The sequence below is a fragment of the Rutilus rutilus genome, assembly GCF_951802725.1.
Source record: "Rutilus rutilus genome assembly, chromosome: 18".
Classification (NCBI taxonomy): Eukaryota; Metazoa; Chordata; class Actinopteri; order Cypriniformes; family Leuciscidae; genus Rutilus; species Rutilus rutilus.
The window spans coordinates 16,084,727-16,109,224 of NC_140231.1; the positions used below are offsets into that span (position 1 = coordinate 16,084,727).

The window sequence follows — 24,498 nt, forward strand, 5'->3', positions numbered from 1 at the left end:
TTGCATAATGAATTGTTCTTTACATTCCAAAATCAAAATGTCATTACATGAGATAAGCACCAGAAAGCAACTTTTTTTTTTTTTTTTTTAGCAAGAAACTTTAATTCACAACTGAATTTACTAAGCAGGAAAAGAAAATAATTCAAAATTGCCAATTATTATTATTATAATATATTTAATTATTGTAAACTACACGTCATTCAATGACATTTAAATATCTTCAAGTATTAAGAAAATATGGACTTGCCAGCGCAAAATGCTGGTCAAAATGACAGACTTTTATAAACTCAGCAATGCGTGACTTAACCACATTGAGGTTATGCAGACCTTATTGCAAAATGATTGTTGGAAAATTCACACCGGATATGCACATTTACATTTGATAGCCAGACACTTGTCATGCCAAAGGAGCAATAGAAAACAGTCCAGTCATGACAAAATGGCGAGCGGAGTTGGAAGTGAGTATTGCTCTCTATATATTCATCATACACATGCATGTACGGCGTGTGTCCTGCATGGGGCGGAGGGCAGATTATAATTGATGCATGTCAAGCGCGTGCATAATGGATGCAGCGGTGCGCGTGCCGCCGTGTTGCGGGATTTGCGCACAGAAGTCACTGATTACAATGACGCTCATTGGTCGAATCACTGGACACTTAACCAAAATGACACATTTATGACTACATCATACTAGCTTTCGTGAGTACATCACATTTACCATCTGTTAGAGGAACGTGAGACGGCGATGATGCTTCGACCATCTAAAATGGCACCGTTATTAGTTGTCAAACTGCCGACCCATTCATCATCTGGCAGCATAGCACATACTCATGCTTAAATGCTGTTTACACCTGAAATGCATTTTTCTCTTTATTATCTGCCATTTTATTCTTTGGACAGAACATAAATTGATGTTGGGCCCAACAGAGCCATGGTCAATTAGGGAAAAGCTGTGCCTTGCCTCCTCTGTCATGAAGAGTGGAGACCAAAACTGGTGATTTAAATTTTTATATTTATATCATAGCTTTAATTCAGATGTCCCAAACTTTTTTGACTCCAAGGTCCCCCACTGACCATAAAAATATCCAAAGGCCCCATGACTTTTCTAGTTGTTTGTGATTTACTTGATAAGGATTAAGGATAAGAATAAAAAAATGACTCACAATTTCTATTCGATAAAATTGTTTAGAGCTTTGCATTACCAGAAGTATGTAAATTCATTATAAATCAATATTTGAAAAAGAAATAGTATATATATATATATATATATATATATAATATATATATATATATTACTATTTTTTTAAGACTGGGAAATCTCTTAATTTGTTAGTTGTTTTGGTTTTAGTTTAATGGCTGTTTTGTTCAAAAAAGTTTTTGTATAGTTTAAAGTCATTAAATTTTTTTAAGAAATTTAGTTTGCAAAGAGCATATGGCATTTTCCTAATAAAATAAATAATTGTATAATGGATTGTTCTTTATAGAAAAACATGTTCAGTTACTTAAACTTTACCTTATAAATTAATACAAAAAACAATTTAACATGCAACATCACAGTCGTGTTTTTGTACAATGGTTGTTCTAGGGTGTCTGTGAGCCGAGCCATTAAGCCATTTGCAGAACCTGGACGCCCTCCTGACTGGTTCTCTCAGAAGGTATTGGGGAAGCATGCAGTAAAACAATCCAATGACATGAAAACTATGGAAAAGCTCACCCAAAATTTTTAATTCTGCTAAACCTGTATGACATTTTTCTTGGTTGGAACAGAAAATTAGTTTTGAAGTAAGTTTTGAAGAATGCTGCTCTCGCATACAATGCAAGTGGATGGAAACTGGGGCTAACCCCAGAATGGACAAAAAAGCAGCATAAAAGCATCACAAAAATATCCCATATGATTCATGCATTGTTTCCCAAGTCTTTGTATTTTTTGGGTAAACTATTTATTTAAAGTTCAATTAATAAGACACTTATAACACACACTCTCTCTCTCTTCTTTTCCTCACTGTTTCACAGCATTGTGCATCACAATACTCTGAGCTCCTGGAGACAACTGAGGCGCCAAAGTGAGTCAACTTCCTGTTCATTTGCGTTCCAACACTCGCTCCATTCCCGACAGCAGTTAATGGTGAGTGTGTGTGTGTATGTTCACAGAAGAAAGCGAGGTGAGAAAGGGGAGGTGGTTGAGACGGTGGAGGATGTGATCGTTCGCAGGTTGACGGCGGAGAGGATAGAGGAGTTGAAGCGATTGATCAAGGACACACAAGAGAAGCACAGGTACCAAATGTCCACATGCTCACCTGGACCATTTCCTACTGTCGACTGACTGTAACTCTTTTACTGTCCCTTTAGGAAACTGAAGAGAGAAACTGAACTCATCCAGGCAGGTCATCTGGACTCCAAACTTGAGGAGCTATGGGAGGAAATTACACGGTAAGAATCATCAAAATTGTCATTTTATGTTATGTATTAGCTGTTATTTTATTTAATTTTTAAATTTTTTAAAGAATCCCAACATGGATCTTTTTTATACAACAATAGTTCATTGTTACCATCATTATGTTCTTCACACAAAGCTATCATAACATGTCATCATAACAAGGCATGTGACTGATATAGGGGAGTTATTTTAGTTGTATTTATATACTTTTATAGTATTTATTAATCTTTTGAATTGGCTTTTATTTTCATGGTTTCAATTTTCAGTTTCATTTTAGTTTAAGTTTTAATAAGTTTGTTATATGCTTTTGTCATTTCAATGAGTTTTTGTATTGTATATATATAATTTATTTTGTGCTATTAAAACATTCTATTTAGCTTTAATTTATTTAAATTTTAGTTTTAGTAATTGTTGTACTTTAACTTAAACATTTATTTCATTTAGTTGCCAATGCAACATTTCTAATTTCCATTTAGGCTTTTAAGTATGAGTATATATATATATATATATATATATATATATATATATATATATATATGTATATACACATATACATATACACATATATATATACATACACATATAGATATATATATTTTTAAAAATAGTTTTATAATAGATTTTTAAAGGGTTAGTTCACCTAAAAATGAAAATATCCCATAATTTACTCACCCTCAAGCCACCCTAGGTGTATATGACTTTATTCTTTCAGCCAAACACAATCATACTTACAACCCCATTTCCAGAAGAGTTGGGACATTTTGTAAAGTGCAATAAAATGAAGAATCTGTGATTTGTTCATTTTCTTAAACCTTTATTTAACTGACAAAAAAAAGTACAAAGAAAATATTTCCAATGTTTTCACTGACCAAATGAATTGTACTCTGTAAAGATAGACACATTTTGATTTGGATGGCTGCAACACACTCCAAAAAAAGTTGAGACGAGCAAAATAAAAGTTAAAAGATTATAGAATATCCAAGTTAAAATGTTTAGAAACAGCCCACAATAAGCAGGTGAATTGGCAATAGGTGAGGGTATCTTGATTGGGTATAAAAGGAGCATCTCAGTCTTTGCTTGCAAAGATGGGTCATGGCTCACCACTCTGTGCCATGTTTCATGAGAGAATTGTCAAACAATTAAAAAAATCACATTTCTCAATGCAAGATTGCAAACAATTTATGTCTTTCACCATCTACCGTTCATAATACTGTGAAAAGATTCGGGGAATCCAGAGAAATCTCAGGCTGTGTAGGGCAAGACGAGAAGCTGTCACCTACAAGTCCTCAGATGGCACTGCATGAGAAACCATGACGCTACTCTGTTAAATACACCCACATGGACTCAGGATTATTTTGGAAAACCGTTGTCACTTAACACAGTCTGCTGCTGCATCAAGAAATGCCACTTGAGTCTCTGTTACGCAAGGAGAAGTACATCAGTTCTATGCAGAGTTCTCTGGGCCCGAACTCATCTCAGATGGTCTTAAAGACAGTGGAAATGTATGCTGTGGTCAGATGAGTCCATGTTTCAGCTTGCTTTTGGGAAAAACAGACATTGGGTTCTCAGTCCCACTCCCAAGGACAAAAGGAACCACCCAGACTTTCATCAGCAACAGGTGCAAAAGCAAACATCTGTCATTGTGCATCAGTACAAACGGCAGGGGGGACTTGCATGTGTGTGAAGGTATCATTGACATGGAGGCGTATATTCAGATTGAACAGAGACATGTAATAGTATCAAGATCACATTTTCCTGGGAAGCAAGACAATGCCAGGCCTCATTCAGCATGTGCTACATCAGAGTGGTTTATAGACACTCCACACACACACAGACTGATGCCTGCCTGCAGTCCGGATCTGTCTCCTATTGAAAATGTATGGCCCATCATGAAAAGGGGAATCAGACAATGAACAGACTGTTAAACATCTGTCTTCTATCAAGTCAGGGTCAAAATTCCACTTGAAGAAGTTAGTATCCTCAGTTCCCGAATTAAAAAGTGTAATTAAAAGGAAAGATGATGGGACACAGTGGTAAACATGCCTCTGTCCCAACTTATTTGGAGTGTGTTGCAGCCATCAAAATCCTTTACAAAACACAATGAAGTTGAATAGTGAAAACGTTGGAAATCTTTTGTCAGTTAAATAAAGGTTCAAGATAATTAACAAATCACAGATTCTTTATTTTATTGCATTAAACAAAATGTCCCAACTTTTCTGGAAATGGGGTTGTAAGTATAATTGTATATATAAAAAAAATATCCTGGCTCTTCCAAGCTACATAATGGTACCTTAGATTTTGAAGCCCAAAAAAGCACATCCATCCATCATAAAAGCAATCCATACGGCTCTGGGGGGTTAATAAAGGCCTTCTGAAACAAAGCGATGCGTTTTTGTGAGAAAAATATCCACAATTATAACTTTATAAACTATAATCACTGTCTTCCGGTAACGGGCGTAAGAGTGACCTCTGACCTGATGTAGGAGTAGCATAAGCTTAGGTGAGAGTAGACGCCTCTCTAGGTTCAGACGAATGTGAATGTTTGTTGGTTTAGTGATTTAAGTTCTGGATCTTTTATTAGGAGCAGAAAACACGAGGAAGAAGAAGCTGAGGTGAAAAGAACGGCCACAGATGCAGCGTACAAGGGTACTAAAGAAAGCCCACGCGCTTTCATCAGAATTGTCTTTTTCACATTTGTCTGTTTCGTGTGGTCTCACTGTCTTAAAGACGTGGTTTATAAAGTAATTCATATCCGAGATTCTATTTGATTCTATATTCTGAACAGTCATTCATAAATGCTTCATAGTAAGAGCTGTTTATCTTTTCTTTTCAGCCAGGCTGGCAGTGAAGAACACTCCTAAACGTGTGCCCAGTGTGACTGTGCGCTCCCCCTCTGGGGCCTGCTCTCCGAGCCTGGATTTTCCTATGGGAGATTCATCTGAAGATCATAGCACAACTGTGAGTTGTTGTTTTTTTATTATTCTTTTTTAAATACTGTCGTTTATTTTAACAGTCATCCGTCCCCGGTGCAGGGGGCAGGATCATCAGTGTTTGTGTCGCTGACGGAGCTGCCAGGTCCTGCTGTGGTAGAGGCGAGCTTGGGGTCTCTGCTAGACGAATCAACACAGAAGAAGCTTTTGGGTCAGAAAATCACTCCGCCCCCGTCCCCTCTCCTGTCAGAACTGCTGAAGAAAGGCAGTCTCCTGCCCACCAGCCCCAGACTGGTCAGAATTCTTCACACACACACACATCAATTTCTTTAGAGCTTTCTGCAGATATATATATATATATATATATATATATATATATGTGTGTGTGTGTATAATACCTGCACCTGCAGAAAGCTTGAAAGAAACCGATTCATTTACAAAGTTCTACACATAACCTGTCCATTGTATTATGGTTTTATACTTTATCCAAGTTTTATGATATTTAAATCTATTCTGCTGATTTTCCTCCACAACAAGTGAAGAAGATAAAGAAAATGTGCAGATTTAATGTGGCATACACTACCGTTTAAAGGTTTGGGTCAGTAAGATTTTACAATTTCAAAGAACCTTTTTTCCTAATATATTTTCAAATGTCATTTATTCCTGTGATGATAAAGCTGAATTTTCAGCATCATTACTCCAATCTTCAGAGTCACATGATCCTTCAGAAAGCATTCTAATATGCTGATTTGGTGCTCAAGAAACATTTCTTATTATTATCAATGTTGAAAACAGTTCATATTTAATATGAATATTTTTTTGGATACCCTGATACAGTTTTTTTAAACATTTAGAACAATAGTCTATCTATTTAGAAAATAGAACATTTAGCCTAAGAGAACAGGATTTATTTGAAATATCATTTTTTTTGTAACATTATAAATGTCTTTACTGTCACTTTTGATCAATTTAATGCATCCTTGCTGAATAAAAGTTTTTTTAAAGTCTTAAAAAAAAAAAAAAAATCTTTCTGACCCCAAACTTTTCTTTGTGTCCAAACCATATAAAGTGACAGAAAAATAAAACCAACATAATCTATCAAGAGCAGCGCAAATTAGCATCTGGTTTAAGACATGCTTTTATTTGGGCGGTAAACAATGGCGCAAATACTAGTAAATTGACGAGCACAAACCTTAATAAATCATCTAAAAACTCTCCTCCCATAAATTATTACGGCTAAAAGGGAAACTCCTACAAATGCAGTAAGGTCAGCCGCAAAAATAATCCAGTCCACGCACATTTTTTACTGCGTGTCTTTAGTAAATCCTGACAGTAGTTTTTCAATGCCAAAAGGCCCAAATGCTTTTAAAAGATGGTAATCTACAGAAAACCTTTTTTGCAGGCTGTTGAGGGAGAATCTCCGTCTAGTCAACTTACGGGAAGTCACGATAATCAGATGATGACTTCTTCACTACCTGCCTCTCAGGCAGCTACAGGTATGGATTCATAAACACTAATCTGTCATGTCATGTCATGTCACCCCTCATTTATATCGCGCTTTTAACAATATAGATTGTTTCAAAGCAGCTTTACAGTGATAATAGGAAATTACAGTAACAGAGATTGTTTTGGCTTTACAGTACCTCTATAATAAAGTTATTGTCCAGCTAAAGTTAGTTTTGATTGATTGATTGATTCACTTCCGTTGCAAAGATCATTAGTTATTAACTTAGGGGCCGCTAACACGACACCGTTCTAACAGAAAACACTCAACGCGCTCCGGCCCGCTCATCCGCACAAAACAGTGCCTGGTGACTCGAGAACGCAAGTCTTGAAAATGTTTGTAAAAAAAAGGTTATCTCTGAAGGTTATCTAAAAAACGCAAACCCGTGAAAACGCAGACGGCGTGCACATGCGCATCACGTGTTTAGTCTATAGGTATGCGCATTTGAATATATATGTGCGCAGGCGTGTAGTCTACTTGTCTGGCCTTAAAAATGTATAGTAAATAATTATTTATCGCTTCCGCGTAGCCACGTGAACCGGAATTATCCCGACAACGTTTTATCTGTGCACTAAGTCTAGCAAAGTGACAAATTCTGTATCATCAGCATCTTTGTGTTTCAGTATTTGTCATGATATGGGTATCTCTACCAGTTTAACGTCTAGCCCGCTCTCTCTGTGCATCGTGTGTGTGAATGTTTCTCAGGTGCTCCCACATTGTCTCGTCTACTGGAAGCTGGCCCCGCCCAATTTCCCTCTCAGCTGAGCTCATTGGCCACTGCAGACTCCGCCCCCAGCACTGCCACGTCTGCAGTGGACACAGCTGCCCCGCTCAGCACAGGTCTCTCCTAGATGCTGTCTTATACTTCTCCTATCTTTAGTTCATATCTGATGTATTAACTCTTTATTTTGGACCTTTGATCAACTGTCTCTTGTTTGTTTGGTGTGTTGGAACTAGAGACCCGCGTGGGACGGATTTTTCATTCCCGCTCTCGTGGGATTCTGTCCCGCTTCCGCCCACTCCCGCAAAAATATGTTACCTTCTCCCGCTCCCACCCGCAACATTCATGTTTTGTCCCGCTCCCACCAGCAAATGCCGGCAGGTAAAAGTATACATATTTTTTCAGTACGTCCATAAAATTTCCATGAAATAGTTTCAAGTTACATGTCGCCTAGCCACAACTTACACGTCCCAGCATAAACGCTCCCGATAAATTATAATGCCATGATTTGGCATGGCAGAAAGTGCGCACCCTTTATAATCGCAAAAAAAGCTGTCACTCTTATTTAGTTAATCGCAATCTCACAAAGTTCCGTTATAATCAATTAAGCTGTCTACACTGCACAATGAATCATTTATTTACATTGTGTCTACTCTTCGTTTGTTATAATGAGAGGATTTGCGAATGTGCCGAACTCAGCGCTGAACAAAAACACTCACTTTTTGACCAATGAGGGGATTCTAAATTAAACACATCTGATTGGCCATTGCGTTCAAGAAATCAACAGATATGTTTGTGATTGGCTACATTGTTCAACGCTGCAAAAACACGTTGTAAATAGAAACCTTTGAGGTTACACAGATAAGCACTCGATCGCTTGCCAAATCTGTTTTGGGGAAAACTGATCCTAAACCAGCAGTTATGGGCAGCTTTTCCCTATAAAAGCAATCAGAAGTAGCCGCAGGCAGGGGAAAGCTAAGCCTTTTATTTTAGTTGTTCTTGTTGCTTTTTTGCAATAGACGAATAACAATTTGTTTGTTTTAAGATATTTTAGATATTGCTATTTTGCAGGAGTCCTGCAAATCACTTTATTCTCCCACAACCCACACACACGAGTGTCTTACCGCCCGCACCCTTGCTCGCCCATCAAATCTTGTCCCATGCTGCACTCTGCTGCGTCGGCTCCTGCGTCCCGGGTCCCGCGGGAGTGCAGGTCTCTAGTTGGAACACAAATCAAATGAATTGAATGTCTATAGCCAATTAGTGGGTTTGATATGTGTGTAATACTTTAAACAGGAGGTGATGGAGCCCCCAGTGCTTCAGTGGATAATAAGGTGCCAGTTTTAGGGGAAGAGGACCTGGTGACTGTGTCCTATATGGCAGAAGAGCTGGACTTAGAGACGGTTGGGGACATCATAGCCATTATTGAGGAGAAGGTAAATCAGACGTATATTACATATATTTGTATATATGTATATAAATACAATTATACCATGGTCTGTCTGAATACTCGATTCTGATTGGCTGGAAGGTGTACATTAAAACCGTTTAATGCATAGGCAGTTTAATCACCTTTCTATATTAATGCAGTGCTTTCGTTGAAGCACACACACCTATCACTCGCACACAGAGATCAGAGATCATGCTGCACACACACAGAATCATTCAAGAGCACAGAAACTTGATATCAACGCAGCCCCGCAGATTTTATTAATAAAATAGATTCGCTACTGAATCGCTACATCATTTTTCTCAGCAACGAGGGGGTAAAATCGCTGTTTTAAAAGTTAAACTCAAAGCTTCATAGTTAGCAGAGAGAGATGCTGCACAGACACAGGTAATTCACACACGCATCTTTCTCGAAAATAAACATAATTTTTACCCTTCACATATTACCATGTGATAATACACGGCTATCTGTGCATTAAATGATTTGAATACACTCCGCTTTGCGTCTGGCGGTTCTTTGCCTCGACATTGTGCATTAAAATAATTTAATGCACAGCTAGACGTGTATTATCTCTTACTTATTTCTTTTCTTGAAGTCAACTTTTTTGTGCCAAGGGTTTATTTTTAATTCACAATATCATATATTTCAAATACATGCACACATACACAAAATAACTTTGTTGCCAGTAATGATTTCTTTGTTATTTATACAACCATTCAAAAGTTTGGGGTCAGTAAGATGTTTTAATATAGACACAATTTAAAGTACAATTTAAAAAGAACTTTTTATATATACAGTATATATATATATATTTTAGAATGTCATTTATTCCTGTGATGGCAAATATGAATTTTCAGCATCATTAGTCTTTAGTGTCACATGATCCTTCAGAAATCATTCTAATATGCTGATTTATTATTATTATTATTATTATTATTATTAATGTTGAAAACAGTTGTGCTGCTTAATTGTGGAAACTGTCATACATTCTTTCAGGATTATTTGATTAATAGAAAATTCACATTTCAAATAAAGAACAGCATTTATTTAGTAGAAAGTAGCAAGCTTTTGTAAGATTATAAAAAAAAAATTGTCACTTTTGATCAATTTAATGCATCCTTGCTGAATAAAAGTTCTTTGAAAAAATCTTTATGACCCCAAACTTTTGAACAGTTGCATATTTACGCAGTTATATAAGTGTTAAATATATAACAGTTATATAATCATATTTATCTGTAACTAATTGTGATTAAGGTTCCAAGGAAAAGGCAACATAAATAGTAGCTCAATAGTGAGGAAAAGGTATGCTTTTAAGAACAACATTAAAGGACAAATGATAATTAAACACACAATTTGATTATGTAGAATTATGTAGAAGTTTGAAAATGATGAATTTGTAAAAATAAACAAGAAATTAATCATTTATAAGACAAAATCAGTTTTCTTAAACCAGCTCCATTGAGGTTCAGTTAACCATTTGAATAAGTATAACAGTATATTGAGCAGAAAGATAAAAATAAACGATCTGTTTTGAGTTTAGACTCAGTCAAACTAGTTGACATTGCAAAAATACAAAATGAGTCTGTAAATCATGGAAGCTTGTGTTTTACCACTCAAATCTTTTTGTCTGTCCTGCACAGTCCAACAGAAAATCATTGTCGACCTGTGTTCCCGTAGGGTGAGGAGAATGCCGAGGCGCTGGATGCTGCAGCAGTGGAAGCAGCTCTGTCTCTGTGTGAGGACACGGGTCACAGCCTGTCAGGTACCTGGGAGCCAAACCCCTTCAGGCCCATCGGCCCTGAGCCCTCCAGCACCTCAGAGGACTTAGACCCACATTCCCTGCATCTCTTAGAGGGGAAGAGAGACACGTGTGGATCCAGCAGTGGCTGCGCACAGGGGTATCCGACACCCTCCACCACTGTCCCCTCTGTTCCTCAAGACCTTACTCCGACAGCAGGAGCCCATTCAGAGCCAGATGCCCACAGACCAGAGCACACAGATGAGGCCCAGGATGGGCAGCCAGAATCACTGCATGCTGTGATCAAAAGTGAGACTAACGAATGGACACGCTCTCAGTCAGGTACTCCATGTTTTGCATTGGGCAATTATGCTAATTTCACTATTTTTAAAAATGCCATTCATACACTACTGTATATTCAGCAAGCAGGAATGCATAAAATTGATCAAAAGTGACAATAAATACATTTATGATGTTACAAAAGATTTCTTTCAAATAAATACTTTTACATTCATCAAAGAATCCTGGGGAAAAAAAATGTATCCAAAAAATATTTCCACAAAAATATTAAGCAGCACAACTGTTTTCAACATTGATAATAATAAGAAATGTTTCTCGAGCAGCAAATCAGCATATTAGAATGATTTCTGAAGGATCATGTGACACTTAAGACTGGGGTAATGATGCTGAAAATTCAGCTTTGCCAACACAGGAATAAAATATACAGTGCTATGCATAAGTTTAGACACCCATGCTAAAGTTGACTAAAAAGAGGAATAAAAAATCATCTTTTGGAAATTGACCTTAATGCCTTAATTAAAAAAATTAGGAAAAATCCAACCTTTAAGGACACCAATTTTCTTTGTGAATGAATAATGTATCGTAAATAAATAAATGTTCTTCCTTAAAATACAGGGTGCATAAGTCTGGACACCCCTATGTTAAATTCCCATAGAGGCAGGCAGATTTTTATTTTTAAAGGCCAGTTACTTCATGGATCCAGGATACTATCCATCCTGATAAAGTTCCCTTGGCCTTTGGAATTAAAATAGCCCCACATCATCACATAGCCTTCACCATACCTAGATTGGCATGGAGTACTTTCCATAAGATCATCTCTCAATGCAAATCAACCCAGCTATTAGGCTAACTGAAATAAAACCATGCCAACCATTCCAAAGGCCAAGGGAACTTTATCAGGATGCATAGTAATTCTGTCCACCACTGTATATATACCAACTCCAAATGTTTGAACATTAGTGTATCCTTGAAAACACATTTTCTGTGATGAATTTGTTAATATTTATACATTTTGGGGCATAAAGTCAAAGTAAGGCATCCTGTCTAAATATCATAATGCACAAAAAAGCCTTATTAAAGGAATGATATTCTTGTAAAGAAATCCTTTTGAAATTTAGCCTAATCATTTATGAGTATTTCTTAGGACAAAGCAGTTTAGCAGCTTTGTCAAAATTGTTAAGATTTGCTAAATCAAGGTCATGTGGTGCAACCAGTATGCAGAAAAAAAAGAAATAATATCATAGACCATTATGACTGTGTGTCAAGGTCAGTAATTTGATACTTTTATGACACGGCAAGGTTAGTTCAGGTTGTAAAATGTCAAGTGGTATGACCTCCCAAAAACTTAATGATATTTATAAATAATAATAATTCATAATATCTCCAAAAAAAAAAATGCTAAAAAGATGGTATTGTTTGTCATAAAAAAATAAATAAAAATGAACCCATCTATTTGATCAAACTATCATGAGTACATTCTAAGAACTAAGTGTTTTAAAGTAAAACCATTATTTTTTATTTTGGACATTCTTATTTGTCATTGACCCCGGTTGCATGTGATAACACATTAACTTTAACCCTAGTTTACACACTCAGACACCCTGTAAACATGATCGGTAAGAACTCACAAATGTTCCATTTTCTTCCAGATACACGGTCAGATGACCCCGTGATAAAACAACACTCAAAGGTGTGACTGTCCGCATACGCTAACACATAATGTACCAGCCACGAGTACACATAGACCCGGAAACCATTAACTCTGCCCTTTTTAGTATTTTCTTAACACTCCTCGTTAACAGGAAGTGAAAGAGGAGGAGGAAGCCGTGAGTGATGCAGAGGAGATGAAAGCTGGATTGGAAGGGGATGGAGCTGAGGAGGATGGAGACGGCGTTTATCTCTCTGAGCCAGAGTTGGACCCTCCGGTCAGCGAGAGCGAGGACGGCTACAGCATGCACACGGCATCCTCTTCCGTACAGCTCCACACAACTGCCGACTCCATTCCCAGCAGCCCTGCCTCCTCACAGTTGTATGTGCCCAAACTACACATAACTAAGCTTTCACACCAAGTCTGATTGTCTGACATAGAAAAACATGTGCAAAAAAACTTTAAAGTGCAACAGTAATCCTTAGTAAGCAACTTTAGATCAAGTCCAAAGTATTGTGATAATATGTTGTTTTATTAATTTATTAATAAATAGTTTCCATTTTTAATTAAATTAACCCCCAGACTAAAATGCATGTTTGAGCTGTTTTAACTGAAAGCAACTTGCACAAACATATCTTAAAATATATCAGTGCCATTGTTTTGTCTCAAGATGCACACCAGTAATGTTTTTTTTCCTAAGGCATGTTTATAAAAGCTACTTAAATGTCCTAATTGAACTAAGGCCTAATCCTGGCTTAATCTAAACCCTGTCTGTGAAACCAGGGCCTAAATGTTTAATTTAATATAATATATAAATAAAATCAAACTCTGTGTAAATAGTTCTGATGATTATGATTAAACTACAAGCCTGTGTTTATGCGTTTTTCCTCTGATGTTCGATTAATCGACATTCAATTAACTCTTCCTCCTCAGCTCAATCTGCAGTGAAGACCAAGAAGCGATTCAGGCTCAGAAGATCTGGAAGAAAGCCATTATGCTGGTGTGGCGAGCAGCGGCCAATCACAGGCGAGAGTCTTAATTATGTTGTTCCAAATCCCTGCCCCCTTTTATCTGGCTCATCAGAACCCATCAGCTCTGTGCAGCCAGAGTGATAATTGGTCATTTTGAACAGGTATGCAAATGTATTCCTGCAACCGGTGACGGATGACATCGCCCCTGGTTACCACAGTATTGTGCACAGGTGAGAGAGAAACCGTTTAAGGTACATTTAAAGAGGTAGCACTTTATTTTACAGTCCTGTTCCCAGTGTACTATGTACTATTTATAGTTATTACAATAACTGGGTAATAACTATAGCCTAGAGATCTAGACGCACCCTAGTGGCAGCAAAATTTATGGCCGCGACTCTGAAGGACTTGGAGTTAAGTCTTTCTTTGAGAAAAGAGCAAAGAACGGCACTTAAGTCATTCTTAAAAAAGGAAGATGTGTTCGTAGTTTTGCCGGCCAGTTTCAAAAGTTGAATCTATCAACTAACGTTAGTTCCGCTGTTGGGAAAACGCTCTGGTTGGTTGAAGCGCTGTCCTATTGCGTGCAGAGGGAATTTGAAAGACAGCCGTTTATCCCGCCCCTCGGATTGAGCCGTGTCTATGGTGAGTTGCCAGACCTAACATCTTGATGTAGGTCTGGCTTGCCAGGCTATAATAACTAGGTACTAACCCTGAACCTAACCTTAACCCATGTATACCTGAACTTTATATTACCCAGTACTTTCCTAGGTAAGTACACGTACTGTAAAATAAAGTGCAACCTTTAAAGGTTTTGCAATTAGAGAAACCTCTACTTATCAGGAGGAATCCAATTGTCTTTGATGTTTTGAGAGAAAAGTAATTCTAAATGGTAATATAAATAGCTTTGCCACAATTTCGGGTGCTTAGGCCAATGGATCTGTCCACTATCAAGAAGAACATTGAGAACGGGCTGATCCGCACCACAGCCGAGTTCCAGCGGGACATCATGCTGATGTTCCAAAATGCGGTGATGTACAACAGCTCAGACCACGATGTGTTCCACATGGCCGTGGAGATGCAGAGGGACGTTCTGGAGCAGATCCAGCAATTTCTGGCCACACAGTTGATCATGCAGACCTCGGAATCGGGCATCAGTGCCAAGAGCCTGCGCGGGAGAGAGGCCAACCGCAAACAGGACCCCAATGACAAGGTGCGGCGCTCTACATACAGCAGACCTTCTGCACGCTTCAGCACATAAAAACATTCTGGATCACTAATGTTAGTCCACATAAATATAAACACGCCACCATCAAAAGATTTTTGATAGAAGTAACAATTACTACTGTACTGTAACAATTTAAAGTTCAATTTGAAAATAACCGTTTTCTATTTTAATCTATTTTTAAAACATAATTTATTCCTGTGATGGAAAAGCTGAATTTTCAGCATCATTACTCCAGTCTTCAGTGTCACATGATCCTTCAGAAATCATTCTAATAATATTAAACGGTTATTTTCTAATTGAACTTTAAATTGTAATAATAAGAAATGTTTTTGAGCATCAAATCAGCATATTGCTGATTTGATGCTCAAAAACATTTCTTATTATCAATGTTGAAAACAGTTGTGCTTTTAATATTTCTGTGGAAACTCTGATGAATCTTTGAGAAATAGAAAGTTCAAAAGAACAGCATGTCTTGATATAGAAATCTTTTGTAACATAACAAATGTCTAATATTGAAACAAATAATGGATATGTAGGCCTAATATTGGTTAGAGTTGAAATGATCGTTGTGTGAGAAGAAAGAGACACATTAGATGTCTAAATTTGTTCATTCGTTGTTGAGTCGCACCTTCTGCAGAACATTGGGCTGATAATACAGTCAAGTGTTAAAACACATTAATGAAACCAGATTAACCCTACCGGTAACACTTCAGCTTAGGGTCCAATTCTCACTGTTAACTAGTTGCTTATTAGCATGCATATTACTAGGGTATTAGTACTTATAAAGCACATATTAATTCCTTATTCTACATCCCTTCTACCCAATACCTAAACTTAACAACTACCTTACTAAAGCCCCGTTCACACCGCCAGCGACTTTGTCGCTGTACGTCTCTAGTCTCTGTACTGTGAAGTCGCTTGTGGGCGTTCGTAGTGCTGTCGCTCTAATGTTATTGGTAGACTGCACGTCTGGCCATATCTATACAAAATACCATCACACGTGATATATACAACTATATCATTTTAATTTGACTAGGAATTAGGCTCAAAATAAACAGTATGCTGTTGGGAGAGTGTTTTTATATTACCACAGCAGTGTTCAGTGGATTAAATCATTTACTAGATTAACGATCGATCAATCAACAAATTAAACTCACTCATACTGTCATAAATTACTAAAACGTCATTCGAATTTGACAAATAATAAATTTTCTTGTCCCTAATAGTCAACATAATGCAGGGGAAACTGTAAAATGAACTGCAGCAGTGCTAAACTTGCATCATCATAAAATTATAACACAAACTATAAATGTATGAGTTAAACTCACTGAAACTGTCGACAGTTTCTTTTCCATGCACCATTTTAGTAATTCTAATTAGTAATTTTCACTGCGTGTCGCTGGCGGTGTGAACGGTGCTTAAAGCTACAGTGTAATTTTTTTTGTTGATTCTTAGCAAAAAACACTTAGTTCTTTCAAAAATATATGTGGTCATTAATGTATATTTACTTCTTTCAAGTAATAAAGTATTCTCGTAAATTTATAATCTGCCATTGAAAGTACATACGGGTGAGGGGTTCGAATGCCGGTCGCCATGTTGCCCCTCCATCTTGAAACTACATTAGCCAAAGAGGGACATACCTGTAAATTCAAGCTTCGCCTTTCGCGCTTTACACTCAGTTTACACTTGACGAATGCGAGGGGGAGATTACTCGCGACTGTCGGCAGATTTGAAAGATTGCTGATGGAGGATCACGCCTATTTTCGAGGACATGTAGCAGAGTCGCCAAGGAAGCGAAAGAGAGAATTAAAACGTCAACGCGACAGGCCAATCAGCAAGACCAAAGTCAATACTGGAGTAACTTTTCCCAGATGGAAAGAGCTCAAAGATTTTAAAACGGACGCCGAAGTTGCCTGCTTTCTTCTCGACAGGTAATTCAGCCTATTTGTGTAAATTCGAAGTTTTATAGTTGCTTGTCTAACCATAGCATGGTTGTGCATAACGCCAGAACGACCTCTAGTATAACTTGCGTTACTTTTCCTCACGTCAATGGTGAAAAAGTATTGTTTACCTTGTAAAATAAATCTGTGCTGCGACGGATCTCAGGTGATAGTTTTAAAGGCGCAATTGGACGAAGTCGAACTGGAAGCCATGTTAATCTTGGAATAATACGGCCACCGTAGGAGTTAAAACGCCCTCGAAATTGAAAGGAACAGAAACTAATATTCAATAGTCATATACAATTTCACCGCTAGATGGGGGAAAATACCACACAGTGTAGCTTTAACTATTAATAAGCAGTAATGAGGCAAAAGTCGTAGTTAATAGTTAGTTAATAGTGAGGATTAGACCCTAATATAAAGTGTGACCACCCTATCTTTCTGGTATTTTCTTTTTCAATGCAACATTCTCCTTTTAACTGCTTTTGTATTTGAGTGTTGCGTATATTCAAAGCACCTTTATCTCTCTCTCTGATGCTAACCTTTGTCCTCTCACAGGACTGTGTTCCCATGGCTTCTCCTGCATTCCTTCTCTCTCTCTTTGTAAGTATCCTGTCTGCTCCTTCTATCCCTTTTGAACACTACAATTATTTCTACAGAACAACCACAGAGACAATGTAATGGGAAGGAGAAAGAACAATCCCTTTTTGTTTGCTGGAGTCTACTGGCTAAAGAAGCTTAACTTTTATATGCCGTCATTGTCAGACTTTCCAGTTTGACATGTTAAAGTAATCTTGAAAAACCTATTTTCTGTGAATGTGCAAAACTTCAGATTTATTAGACGCTCAATGTAAATAACTAGAAGAATAACAAAATCAACGCTAAAACTATTTGCGCTACAGATCAGTTTATAATTATGAAATTAAAATAATGTAACAAATAACAGTTTTCAGTATCAAACGGCATAACTGGAGGCGAATTACACTGGAAGCCAGACACATTCAAGTGCCCACTTTTACATTAAAAATGAAGTGGTCCAGTGGACAGTGACTGAGTGAAAACAAGTCTTCATCTGTCTCTGCAGGACGGGGGCACCAGGGGGCGACGCTGCGCTATAGAAGCAGACCTGAAGATGAAGAAATGAGCGACTGGACTGGCCGGAGGACGGGCTCTTTTGAAGCACTAATAAGGCCCTGTCCCAAATGGCACCCTAAGCACTGAGCCTAAGTGACTGACTGATAAAGACAGCATAGGACAATCTGTCGGAACCATTTTGCTAACACCCCCCTTCCACACGCTTAAACAGATGACTTGAATATTCATGAGGGTTTCACTGGTGTGTGGTGTTTGGGATTGGACAATGATGGGACAGCCTCAAAATCTGTGCATATACGTGTCTGTCTGTATTTAATTGTTGTGAGATGTGTTGTGCTGTACTAAAACTGTTTCGTGTACGAATAGTGCCTTTATAGGTATTGATGAATGACCGGGAATAAACATGACGATGGGACAAAAACTTAAATTGAAAGGCCTTTTTATGCGCGTACAAGGTTACTGATATTTTATCCTCTTTCACTTTCCCCTACAATGCTGTATTCTTGTTTCAAACCAATTCATATTTTTTTTTTTACTTTTAAATGTTCACACTGACCAGGGACATTCAAGCTCCAAAAAAGATGCATCAGAAATGATGGTATCTATAAAAAAATTTGTCTTCTGAAGCAATACGGAAGATTGGTGTGAGAAACACCACTTTAAAACTGCAATTTCAAGTCGCAATGTAATGACATAGCGACAGATCTTTTTCTTCTTTTGAAAACGTGAAACGGATTTTTGAAAAAAAATACGCAATGTACGGTGGGGACTTGGTTCTGTGCATTGGTTGTTGATTGGATGGAGGCAGAATGTTGTAAGAAAGGGGTGGAGTTAAAGCGAACAAAATGATTGGAGAAGTCTGACATGCGTCAACGGATCTTTATCGGAAGATTGAGGTCAAAATTGGAACAGGAATGAATGAATCGTTCACAATTAAGAACATGAATTTAGAAAATAGATCGGTTGAATTTGCCAAATTTAAGTCCTTATTTATTGAAAATCTTTGGTAACCATTCACTTTCATTGTAAAAACTTGTTTTGTGTTCCACGTAGAAAGTCATACAAAAGGCAAATGATTTTCATTTAACTGTAGAGTTAATTATTCCTTTTATGCAATATAAAGTGCTGTAAAACTAAAACGATCAATTATGATACTGGCTCTTCCTGACAATTTTGGTCAATATTTAGTGAATTCAACATAGAAGCATACAGCTTTGAAGAATCACAGACCACAGAGAAACTCCGTTTGATTAATGTTTTATTTAAGCGGCACAAAACGCACTCAATCCAAACAAAACTTCCAACAGTTCGCGTACTGCGTGGAAACAAGATCACAATACCATTAATGGCACAAACTCTCCACAACACATCCGATACTCTTCCTCTATTTCATCTCGAATAAGGATGCCTCCTGTAGCGCTTCGGAACATCTCGCGCTCAAATTTGTGCTAAAGATCAGTATGCTATAATATATAGAACATAGTGTTCAGTGACATGAAGTAAAACATTAATTGTAGTTCAAAACAGATGCTGCTCAGTAACGGTTACTTGCCTATTAATAATTACTGATATTAAACTGTGCGGTTAACAGCTTCGAACACTAACAAGGAAGGGAGAATGCATGGATGGATGCATGCAATACACAAGAAGTTAAGACAAATAAAGTGCCAAATACTAAATAAATAAATAAATCAAATACTGCAGATTTATAAATCCGAGGTAATGGCGTTTAGCATTTCTGTCAGTGTGCTGGCCATTTGTACTTTCTTCAAAAAAAACAAAAAAACAAAAAAAAAACAGTTGCCTAATACCTAATATCTCCAAAACATACAGCACCGTTACAAATGACCGAACCATTATTTCAATGTACACACGTTTTTTTTTTTTTTTTTGCTACGTCCAGAGAGCTTTGAAAAGCTGTAGTGGTTTATATCCCTGTTTTTGAGAAGTGTTTGTTGTTTCAAAAACAAAATAATTAGCTTTATGTCCTAATAAAAGTTATAACTACTGTCCAAATGTAATTCACAGCACAAATTCAGGAAAAAGAAATGAAATATGTTAATTTAAATAAGTTAAACTCCTATAGAGAATGAAGCTTAAATGCGTCTAATTAACAACAATCACTAGCTTTAATCCTGTCGGCCAGCCTGGAGCCGGTGCTCCTTAATGTAAGGAAAAAAATGCCAGGCTCTCGCACGAATTCCCCTCTTCCACACGTGGTTGTGCATCGCAGCTGAATCAGATGCTTGAGCATCTCAAAGGCCTTCAGATTTAACCCTATTAACGGATGAAAGGCACAAACGCTCAGCTTGGGGCTACTGCTAGAACACGTCTTTCCCTGCCTTTCTCCTTCCCAAAAAAGGTGACCCACCCGATTAAATTGAAATATGTAACTGATACTAAAAGCTCTTTGATTAGGCTGACCATGCTGTCTGGGAGGGCGACGATGCCTCACTCTCCTTTCTGTCGGCCCATGAAGCGGTGCAGCTTTTCACAGTGATCCAGTTTCATGGTTTCAGCCTTCTGCTTCAGCCGCTCGTCTCGGTACAGCTGGCCCAGGTTAGTTAGATCAGATTCTAAAACAAAACGGCTCAGCTTTAATAATAGAGCTTTATATTACAGCAGGGCTGCCAACTCTCATGCATTCAGGATATATATACATACATATATACACACACAAATGAATCGAGATTGAAATCGAATCGCAAGCTTATGAATCAAATTGGGAATTTTATCTCAGTATCAACCCCACCCCATCCCATCCTAATTCTCACTCCAAGCCGAACTCAAAAGTTTGCAGCCCTGTATTACAGCTGTGCAATTTACAGCTATTAATAAAACTAATGGATGAGAAGACATCTTACTCTGTTGCTTCTCTTTCCAGCAGCTGGTCTGTAGGTGGTCAATATAATCGCTCTCAATGGTCTTCTCCAGCTCGTCCAGGGCAGCACCGTGGTACTCCTTCTCAAAACTCTTATCCACATAGTATGGCACACCCATGTGCTGGGTTTCCCTGGACACCACTAACCCCATGGACCTATTAGATGGAGAGTATGTCAGTTCTTACCTTAAAGCATATGTTTTACATCATGCGTTGCGTTTGACTAGTCTATGGCGAAAAATGTTCGTTGACCACCTTTTTTTACATGAATAGAAGAGACGATGACAAGACGACACCAACGTCATTAAACGATAACTGTGACTATAACAACATGCAATATCGTTGACAAAAAAAGACGAGACTAACATTTCTTAAAAAAATTAAATTGTGTCAACAACAAAAAAAGAGGAGACAATATTTACAGACTGTTTTTAACAAGCCTCTAAGAGCTTTCATGTTTGCAATTGCCAGATGTCAAGAGTTTTGACTTCTCTGTCTGAGAAAGTAGCAGTAGGTTTGACTCACGGTTTGTAGAAGAGGCTGTAGGGAGGGTTGGTGGCCATCAGCTGAGTGAACACAGAGATCAGAATGAGCACCAGCACCGGCAGCAGCTGCAGGAGAGCTGTGAAGTTGTTCTACATGAAGAGAAACAGGAAAAAGTATTGAGACGGGCCATGTTTACAATATAACAGTCAGAAACCGAATAAAGGTGCGGTCACATTAACAAAGTTTCTGTAAAATTTTGCAAGCAAAAAGGGTTCATGGTCTGTTGTCAATAGTGTTCGGATGTGTGAAGCACAGCATAGCCACTTTCAAACCCAGCAGCTTTCTGTTAGTCAACAAGGCGGATTTCTGTTGCAAGATCTGCGTGATGAAAACTTTGACCCTCAGACAAAATTCCAGACTGCACGTATTCCTATTGAAATGACTGGATTTCACTCGTGAAAATTCACTAAATGTGACCCACCTTAAGACAGTGTTTTATGGGTTATGACACACTACTCTCATGTCTGGATCTATTAAATTATTCAGAAATGCAATTCATACATAGAGTGACTTGAATATGCCTCTTGTATGATGAACATGTTTTTAATTTCTGAACTAAAAGCCTCACTAAAAGGATGAAATTGAATTGAAAACCATACATATTTTATTTAAATCTAATCTATTATTATTTCTTATGAAAATATTTTTAACAAAACTGCCTTACTAAAAAATTTTTTAAACAAAATGGTGTCTACTAAACCAAAGTCATGTGGTAGAACCAACAAGAAATTATATCGCAGAGAACATCACATGACATGTCAATGTCCTATGGTTAAACTACTAAAACTTAATGAGATTTTCTAATTTATAATTAATTTGATTAAAAAAAAACTTTTTACCTTTAAAAATATACTTTTATATAACATTTTGGAAAATAATGATTAAGATGTTAATGTTTTTAATTGATTAAGATGTTAACATGTTTTTTCATGAACACTTGACCTGTGTCCACACATGATTAGGTGACTGTAGGATCCTCTTACCTGACTGTGGCTCTCCTCCACCTCTTCCTCCCGTCTCTCGTACGCACGGCGTCTGCGGGGCTGGTAATAATGAGCGTAAGAAGCTCCACGGTTGGTGTACACATGGATGTTGCCTACATGAGGAAAAGGATTGTTTGTTCTTTAAATGTGTGAGAAATCTTTAGTTTATATTAATTACTGGAGCAGATAATTGTGATGGACACATTGCAAAAGAATAGCAATTGGCAAAATTCAAATATGCAAAAAAAAAAAAAAGTGAATCGTTCTATTTACCCAATTAGAAACAAAACTACATTTCAGAAATGCACAAATGTACATTTTTGCAGGGTGAAATTTGAGCCAAGGTTTAATACTTCAAATCCAGTTTTATAAATGAAACTATTTAGTTAGCTATAAAGCTTCATAGAGGTTCAGACCTGTAGGAAATCTGCCCCCGAAGAAGATGTTGAAGAGCTCCTCAGGGGAGATGTCAGCCTCGAAGTCTCTGCCGAAGGAGCGGTGGTGTCCGTACGCATGACGGGCTTGGGCTGAAGTTTGACTGGATGTCTCTGCAGGGCCCTGTTCCCCACATTCATCATATTGCTGCCTTTTCTCTGGGTTACTGAGCACTGCATATGCATTGCCTATTGCTGAATAGAGAACAGGATTAGAGAAATCCAAATATCAAAGCTATATATGAATTTTATATTTACCAAGGTTGCAATTATTTGATGAAAAATACAGTAGAGACAATAATATTGTGAAATATTATTACAACTTAAAATATTTTTTCTATTTTAATTTATTTTAAAATGTAATTTATTCCTGTGATGGCAAAGCTGAATTTTCAGCATCATTCCTCAAGTTTTCAGTGTCACATGATCCTTCAGAAATCATTTAAATATGCTGATTTTAAAGGGGTCCTATTATGCCCTTTTACAAAGTCTTGATCTTGTTTTTTGGATGTACTAGAATATGCATTCATGCTTCAATATTATTTTTCACATATTTCACATTATTCAGCAGTTGCACCTCTCTCCCCAGTCAGGCTCAAACACACCGTTTATTTCCGGTTTTGATGAAGCCCCTCCTTCTGAAATACGAAATGTGCTGTGATTGGTTAGATAACTCAGTGTGTTGTGATTGGCAGCGCCAAGCACGTGTTCGGGAAACGTCCCGCGCCTTCATAACTGCGAGCTCTACTCAGATGTAAATATTAAGGATGGCGTAAATTTCAAATGAATTCAAGCCTGATTCAGATTTTAAGAATGTTAACAAACAAGATAATTGTCCAGAAAGGATTTCATGCATGAACTTTGCAAGCTCGATTTCATAAGACGTTTTAGAGTGGTGATTTTTTCCGTATTTTTATTTTTTTTCTTATACATTTTAGATATGGGGCCCTATTTTAACGATCTGAAACGCAAGTATCAAGCGCAAAACGCAAGTAACTTTGTGGGCAGGTCTTGGGCGCTGTTGCTATTATACCGGCGGGATAAATGACTCTTGCGCCCGATGCAAATCTAAAATGGGTTGGTCTGAAGTAGCTTCATTATTCATAGGTGTGGTTTGGCCGTAACGTGAAATAAACCAATCAGAGCGACATCTCACATTCCCTTTAAGAGCAGGCGCGCTTGTTCCATGGCGGAGTGCTATTATAACGGCGGATTTTCCAGGCGCACACGAGGAGCGGTTCACAGCCGAGGAGACCGACGTTCTCGTCAGGGCCGTAAAACACAGAGAAGTGACATTGTATGGGGATGGAGAAACCCACCCAAATTAGCTTCGGTTAAACAGGCGTATAATAATTTGGGTAAATGTGTAAGCTGGATTTATGCCTATTTTTTCACATCTTCATGGACACAACAATGATTTCCCTCGTGTGTTTATATTGTAGGTATAAGCAAAGTGTATGCGCGTTGTGCACACGCATTGATTATGGCCAAGCATGCGCCCTTAAAATAGCATATGAATAACATGCGCAACGCACCACTGACTTTAGACTAGGTTTTTCCTGGTCAGTGGCGGAATTGTTTTCTAAACCTGCAAAATAGCACCAGGGAATGTTTGCACCGGAACACGCCTCCTCTTTGTGCTGAACCGCCCCCCCCCGGGAGCGCAAATGCATTTCCTAGTTTACCGACGTGCATCTG

The 24,498-nt window shown here is 37.7% G+C and overlaps 2 protein-coding genes across 5 annotated transcripts in view; one reads left to right on the top strand and one right to left on the bottom strand.

Annotated features, from left to right (window-relative positions):
* The first annotated feature begins 233 nt into the window (after positions 1-233).
* On the top strand, positions 234-18,385 carry brd8a (bromodomain containing 8a). Of its 2 annotated transcripts, XM_084388093.1 has the most exons (20): positions 234-458; positions 901-994; positions 1,586-1,655; positions 2,014-2,063; positions 2,152-2,274; positions 2,350-2,430; positions 5,019-5,083; positions 5,271-5,395; positions 5,470-5,661; positions 6,770-6,863; positions 7,577-7,711; positions 8,889-9,028; positions 10,720-11,122; positions 12,730-12,770; positions 12,883-13,109; positions 13,662-13,754; positions 13,861-13,929; positions 14,624-14,906; positions 17,420-17,464; positions 17,946-18,385. In XM_084388093.1, the coding sequence occupies exons 1-20, from the start codon at positions 320-322 to the stop codon at positions 18,003-18,005; spliced, it is 2,529 nt and encodes an 842-aa protein (XP_084244219.1). In that variant the 5' UTR covers positions 234-319; the 3' UTR covers positions 18,006-18,385. The 2 variants fall into 2 exon arrangements, with proteins under 2 accessions (XP_084244219.1, XP_084244220.1); XM_084388094.1 differs by lacking the exon at positions 17,420-17,464 and having other exon boundaries at positions 17,946-18,380.
* The window catches only part of dnajc18 (DnaJ (Hsp40) homolog, subfamily C, member 18), a 28,351-nt gene continuing 5,555 nt past the window's right edge, over positions 1,703-24,498 (bottom strand). The window contains exons 4-9 of one of the 3 annotated variants that reach the window (XM_084388096.1): positions 22,783-22,995; positions 22,367-22,479; positions 21,363-21,472; positions 20,821-20,993; positions 20,381-20,532; positions 1,703-2,410 (exon numbers count right to left, since the gene is read on the bottom strand). In XM_084388096.1, coding sequence (XP_084244222.1) covers positions 20,408-20,532; positions 20,821-20,993; positions 21,363-21,472; positions 22,367-22,479; positions 22,783-22,995 — 734 coding nt within the window. In that variant the 3' untranslated portion in view covers positions 1,703-2,410; positions 20,381-20,407. Of the gene's footprint in view, positions 2,411-8,721; positions 8,810-19,348; positions 20,533-20,820; positions 20,994-21,362; positions 21,473-22,366; positions 22,480-22,782; positions 22,996-24,498 lie in introns of those variants that run through there. The other 2 variants (XM_084388097.1, XM_084388095.1) reach the window with 2 other exon arrangements.

Coding starts and splice junctions, on each gene's coding strand:
- brd8a (XM_084388093.1), top strand. CDS start 320: ATGCAGACCTTATTGCAAAATGATTGTTGGAAAATTCACACCGGATAT. Junction 7,712..8,888: donor AGCTGCCCCGCTCAGCACAG/GTCTCTCCTAGA, acceptor TACTTTAAACAG/GAGGTGATGGAGCCCCCAGT. Junction 13,755..13,860: donor CGAGCAGCGGCCAATCACAG/GCGAGAGTCTTA, acceptor CATTTTGAACAG/GTATGCAAATGTATTCCTGC.